General features: G+C 40.7%; 1 protein-coding gene across 1 annotated transcript; it reads right to left on the bottom strand.

The window, feature by feature from the left end:
• Positions 1-353: 353 nt before the first annotated feature.
• Positions 354-5,715, bottom strand: LOC133393797 (uncharacterized). The gene is made up of 3 exons (XM_061660348.1): positions 5,229-5,715; positions 2,070-2,204; positions 354-1,900 (listed from the first exon to the last, which is right to left on the bottom strand). Exon 3 carries the CDS (start codon positions 1,892-1,894, stop codon positions 770-772), a length of 1,125 nt encoding a protein of 374 aa, XP_061516332.1. The 5' UTR covers positions 1,895-1,900; positions 2,070-2,204; positions 5,229-5,715; the 3' UTR covers positions 354-769.
• Positions 5,716-6,799: the final 1,084 nt, after the last annotated feature.

Below are 6,799 nucleotides of genomic sequence, written 5' to 3'. Positions count from 1 at the left end.
TGAAATCATGTAAACACTCCATACAAAACCACACAAAAAACTACCCCCTGTGCAAAGCGACGGAAGAAATCATTCCCTTTCGCGCATTTTCTCATGCTTTAGGGTTAGCAACTGGAGCGTCTTAAATACGTTATGCGTTTGTCCACTCAAGACCGATTTGCTAGACAATAAATTAAAAAAATATGCCTCTTTCCAAAACCCTGGTTAAGTGTTTCGGATCAGGAAGGTAAATAATGAGAAATTATCTTAGGTGCTGTGTGGCAGAATGCATTTTTTGTATTCATGAATTCCTAGTTATTTAATTCATTAATATAATAATAATTCAAATAAAAAACTAACTAATTAAACTAACTATGTACAACACGAAACTAAACTTAACTTGTCTACCTACGCTATAAAAAAACTTACACTAAACTAACCTAGATTATCATTATTATTTACATTGAGCATTACTTCTTTGTTTGCATTCTTCGACTTTGCAGAATACCGCAACACGCGTTTAAAAAATCTACCACGTATGCTGTGGTGATAGGCGCCTTCCAGGTCGCTGCGGCTTTGCGGAACAGCTCGCATACGTTCGGAAAATGTGCCATCGACACCTTCCCGTTTCGCTGAGACCACCGGCAACGCGAAATAAAGCCACTGTCGATAACAAAATCCCGCACCTCCCTCAACCGTTTGGTGGGATCCGTTGTCATCACCTCGTTCTGCAACCATGCCAGGCAGTTCTTAGCATGTTGCTTGTCGGTCAACTTCTGCTCCATGCTTTTCAGCTCCTCCTCTGACCGTATGGGCTGCAGCGTGAAACCGTCCGTCGCCGAAGCGCGTAACCGTCTGTATCGGCACATACTATTTTCTGTAATTTGTTTAGTGCCAGCTCGGTAGCCATGGCGGTCTTCCGAGTGACCATCACTTCCTTTTTTAGGGCAACAAATTCCGCGGCGAATTCGTCAAAGCGGCGGTTAATTGTTGCTGACAGCTCGGTTATCACCTGCAGCACATCGGTCAGAGGAGGAGCAACGGCAGGAGCATCCGTTGCAACGACGGCAGGAACTGTTGCAGGAACTCCGGCTTTGGCAGGGACGACGGTAGGGCGGCGCGGAATTTTGGTCTCGACTGTAGCGATGGTCTCGAGAAGCGAGGCTGGAATGGTGTTGTTGGCGGTGGTGTTGGCGGTGGTGTTCGCGGTGGTACGGACGGTGGTGTTGGTGGTAGTGTTGGCGGTGGTACGGACGGTGGTGTTGGCGGTAGTGTTGGCGGTGTTACGGACGGTGGTGTTGGCAGTAGTGTTGGCGGTGGTACTGACGGTGGTGTTGGCGGTGGTGATGGCGGGGCGCTTATCCTTAACCTTCCGCATGGTAATGGTCGATGGTATGGCGGGGTGACGGGAGTCCTGGCCAATCAGAGCAGAAGGCCGATATTCTGGTACTTTTGAGTACTTGGCCAGCTTGCCACCTGCCCGACCCATTTTCTCCACAGTCATTGACCGCTTCTGCATCAATCTATATTGTTCCGATGTAAGTATCATACCCTCCTGCTCCTTCCCTGTGGCAACGGTTTTTGCTGGACGAATAACGATGTTGGAAATAATTTTTATGGTGCTCTTGGTGCCGGTGGTTGGAGTGGTAGAAGTGGTGGTGGTGGTGTTGATGGTGGTGGCGCTGGTTGTGGTGCTGGTGGTGGTGGCTGTGAAGGAGGCTGTGGAGGTGGCTGTGGAGGTGGCTGTGGAGGTGGCTGTGGAGGTGGCTGTGGAGGTGGCTGTGGAGGTGGCTGTGGAGGTGGCTGTGGAGGTGGCTGTGGAGGTGGCTGTGGAGGTGGCGCTGGTACAGCCCTGCCGTAGCCAATAAGCCGCACTGTACCGAACAGTTCCACTGGAGTGCCCTTCCGGAGTCATGGTTAGCTAGAGGAAGGAGTAAATTTTAAATTAGAATCATACACATCCGTGTCCATCGCAGTCAACCGGTCAAATCGGAACGGGCATGGAACATGTTGACCAAGGCCAGGTCAATCCAGCGATCGAGTCAACGACGGCACGTAAGAATTAGAATAATAAATAAATAAACACTTACCAATGTATATATGTGTATGCGCTGATTAATCTGAATAAAATTCCTTGAAAAGGCAGCCCGCAAACTAGCCACTGCACACGCGCAAGTCTCGAACGGATATAAGACGGCACCAGCAATACAGCGACAATATCAATACTAGGAGTAGTAGTGTGTGCAACGAACGAAATGAGTACATGTGTGCAATACAGAAAGTCCTCCTCCTTCCCATTATCATAAACAAATTCCCTTTTGAGCCTATTAAATACATGGATACATACAGCGCGCTGTAGTGTGTAACTTTTTTTTTGATCGTTATCCACCAACACAATTACATTGCGCCAAATTTGAATTGGTAGAAAGAGATAGCCGTTTGTTCGCATTTGCTCTCTCTCTCTCTCGCCGCGCCTTCAAAAACTGCAATAAATGCGCTGGCTATCGTAGTTTTGGCTGAAGTCTAGCGTATTTTTTTGCGTATTTTTTGACACAAAACGACGCAAAAAACTACGCAGAAAACTGAATTTGCGCAGCGGGTGTATATTATACTCACATAGATAGCTGCTCGAAAACTGCTATACAATGCAAACAGTTGACAGGCTGAAATTTCAGCCTACGAACTTCAAACGGAAAGGACCCTAGTAATAGACTCTATATTGTAATATCCTGGAGATTTGACCCCTGATAAGACCATAGTGCCCAATATGCCGGATCAGAATATGACCATCACCGTGACAACTGTGCGATAATCTGAATGTCAAAATAAAGATCATTCGTTTACGCAAAGTGGGTATAGGGACTAGGTGGGCTTATAGGTTTGGCGGGAAGGCCATATTGGACGAACGAATGACAGGAGGGGATTCGATTGTGATACGTAGTTTTTCACCCATACTACGACACAACAACCAAAACAGCCATTGGAATTCACACGCATACATCAACAAATGATCGAATCCCCTCCTGACATTTCGTTTTCATTTTTCTACAGCACGGCTGTCAAATTGTTCGGGATAAGCCCACCTGTATAATAAACCCACTTTGCGTTTACGGATCGTTGTACTGACAACACCTTCAGCCTTCTGTTAATTCTTCTGCCTTGCGATTTTGTGCCTTTTATAAGTTCAACGTTTAGTTCAAATCGATAAAACTCGAGGTTTTACAATATCTAAGAAGGGGGCCCTTTCCGTTGTAAGTTCGTATGCTGTAATTTCAGCCTGTCAGTTGTTTGCATTGTATAGCAGTTTTCGAGCAGCTATCTAAGTGAGTATAATATAGAGGTGGGGTTATCCGAGGGTATATGAATTTTGAAGGCTGCTTTTTATCGCTTCTGCTTCTGAATGAAGATTTTAAGAGTGTTTTGAGTATTCTTCAAGCCTCAAGAAAGCTAGTTTGAACAAAAATATTCACTCATCCTGTCAAAAAGTGACATTCAAATTTGGTTTAAAAAAAACATACTATGAAACTACCTGGACTGCATACACTTTGATTCTAGATTCCACCACGTGATCTCTTTCATGCACCTTGGGATAAATGTAAACAACACCGTGTTTTCGAGCAGGTACTCGAATCTAATTCTAGCTTTGAGGCTAGAATAATCTAGACTGAAAATTACAGGCTAGTTTTTTGAGTGGTTTTGTTTATGGAGTGTTTACATGATTTCAGCCTCCAACTGTCAAACTCCATACAATAAACTGACTAGAATCGTGAAGGGCCCCAAGGATAGATATACATGTTCTCAAAAGTTATGCTTCTTCAAACACCAAACGATTAAAAACCAATTCAATCTGCCTCATGGCGCTATCTAACGACCATGTTGAAAAACTAATGCTAAATCTCGCAAAATCCATGTTCAAATACTACGCAAAAGTGGAAAATAAAAATTTTTGCGACTACAACAACAACAAAGCTTAATGAGTGATGCAAACAATAAAGGAACGGTAAAACGACCGAATTATGTTGGTGTATGGCACTGAAGGTTTTGTACTTTGTCACTGAAATCTAACAACAAAAAATAAAAATATTATGAATCCACGATTCGAAGTTCTGACGTTGTCTTTGAAGATTAGAAATGATTATATTTTTGAAGACAACACGATAAATTTTCAATTAGATAAGCACATAAATTTGACCAAACTGATGTACGCTAAGTCCAAGACATGTTTCCTAACACTTGCAATAAACAAATAAAGTTAGTTCATATAATATATAGTCAGTTCATATATTGTAGGGAATGTTGAAAAGGGATTTGAACGAATTGTATTTATTCGAAAAATCATTTCAAAATGTAGAATTATTGTACGATTGTATTATTCATAGCTGATGCGTCATTGTGGTGGAAAATATTAATTCATCAGAGCTAGCAATACACATGGATTACATCATCACCATTAACCTGTCCGTTTGGTGAAACTGATATGACGGTCGAACACGTCTTAATAGACTGTTATGGTTACTCTGCCAAAAGGCGAAAAACGTAAGCATGGAGATCATTTAGATACTGTGCTGTCAAGCAATGTTAATGAAACAGAAAAAGTTTTGCATTTTCTGAAGGAAACTAACCTTGTTTAAAAAAAATAAAAATACACCACAATATATAAGTGAAATGTAATAGCAATGGGGTTTGTTGTTTCTTCACTGTTTATCATTAAAATTAAAATAGAATTACAAACACTTGTTGCTATGAACTTTTACTTATCTTTCTGAACTATTCATATTAATTCCATATTCCATTCATATTAATAGAACTATATTATACATAATTAATATGGGTGAATTTTTAACGCCTCTAATTTACGAGAGTTGAATGCTCAAAAGCTTCGTAGAAAAATAAACAACAACAACGATTGTATTATTGTTCAATTAGTACAATCAGTGGAGTGTCTCTCTTAAATTTTAGCTATTGTGTATTGAATAATATACCAAAGGCATTTGAACAAAATGGTTGGAGAGCATTGTTTTAGTAGATTGATTAACGGAAGACGTTAAATAAAGAAATAATATTGCAGTATATAACTAGGGTGTATCCAAACGAAACAAAAATACAATAAAGTTGTATATTTACTTTTAATCGTTCAACCATCAGTTAAAGCTAATATCAAATGGCCCTCAACATAGTTCTTTTAGAGTCAATGCGGCCCGCGAGCTGAAAAGTTTGGAGACCCCCGAAAAAGAGAGATAAACACTTACCATGAGTAAAACAGCACTTCTTGCAAACGTTACATATGCAGTACACACAAATTCAAAGTGAGTGCTCGAGGGTTTTTGTTTTGTATGAACCGATTAAATGTCTTCTACCTAAATAGCTAACGCCACATTTCACAAGTTTCCGTTTTTTGTATGATCTAAGCAAGCGACAAGATGAGAGCCTTGACTGTCTCTAAAACGAAAAACATTCGGTTTATGGTGTTCACTAAGCAAAAGGCCACCGGCTTCGTGATACAGTCGTCAACATTATCTGTTAACTGTGTAAAATGATGAAAACTGTATCTGATTAACAAAAGTTTGAAACATCCACCAGCTAAAAGGTAGTTTTCTTTTTGCAACATGAACCGCCTAAAGACAATAAACTCGTTTCCATCACACTTTGGAATTTGTTCACACTTTGCCAGAGACTTTAACTTTTGCAGCGTCACTATACACTTTCCACTTTGCACTAGTCGCAACGTTTGCCAAGCTTGCGGGTCGATTTACGTATGAACATCGACGTTCGTGTACAGCTCAATTTATTTAGCTTTACTGCTCGAGCAGCATGTGTGAGTGTGTATGGGTGAGTGTCGAAGTTTAGGAGTAGAGAAGTATCACTCTCTCGCATCAACGGAGTGCATCACTCACCGTGGTAGCAGCAGTAGAGGGGGAACGCAATAACATAGGTAAGGGGAAACTCAAAGTGAGTTCAATTAATTCACCATCCGTAAGACGTACCGCAGCTCATCATTTTCACCAGTGGCTTTCAACTTTATTGCTGTGCACTACGAATCAATTCTTTACGGTGCACTTCGAATCAATTCAACGTACTTCGCGGTGCACGAACGAATCCATTCTCCTCTCACTCAAAGTACATGCGATGGTGGCGGGAAGAAGTGTGTGGGGGGTGGGTAGGGGGAAAAAAGAAAGTTGGTGTCTGCTGGGAGGCCACCGATACGATGCCTTACATGCTAGTACAAAAGACGCAGATTTTAGTTAATATTTTAACGTTTTTTTCACAAAATTCAAGCCATTTCCAAACCATTAACAATACATAACATTACTAATAACATTACTGAACAATAATTAGACAAAGCAAAGCTAGTCAATGAGTAACGGTAACGTTTTTGAGCTCGTTGTTTTATTATTAAGATATAGCTAACGTACACTGAAATATGATAGACCAATACATCTTCTACTTCTATTACTAATACTATTACTACTACATATATCATATGTAGAATTTCATTGGTTTAAACTGAATCTTATTAAACCCATTCTCACAACATCAGAAAACGAATGGCTGATCGTTACGCACAACTCTGTATACTGGTTTGCCATATAAAACATTTAGCATCTCGATAAGCGGGAGCTAGTTTTTCAACTATAAATCTCAGTTTCAAAAAAAATCTTGTTTTCAAATTTTTAAAATGCGCTACGGGACAAGCCAGAGATTTGCATTGCCTATTATTTTATACGAAGGACAATAAAGACAATTAATACTTCGACTGTTTGGACATTTCGAAACAGCAACATGCCTCACAAATGTCGCAAAATATACTGAAAATCCAATT

Source organism: Anopheles gambiae, chromosome X (assembly GCF_943734735.2).
Source record: "Anopheles gambiae chromosome X, idAnoGambNW_F1_1, whole genome shotgun sequence".
Classification (NCBI taxonomy): domain Eukaryota; kingdom Metazoa; phylum Arthropoda; class Insecta; order Diptera; family Culicidae; genus Anopheles; species Anopheles gambiae.
This window is presented reverse-complemented; position numbering and strand designations above follow the sequence as displayed.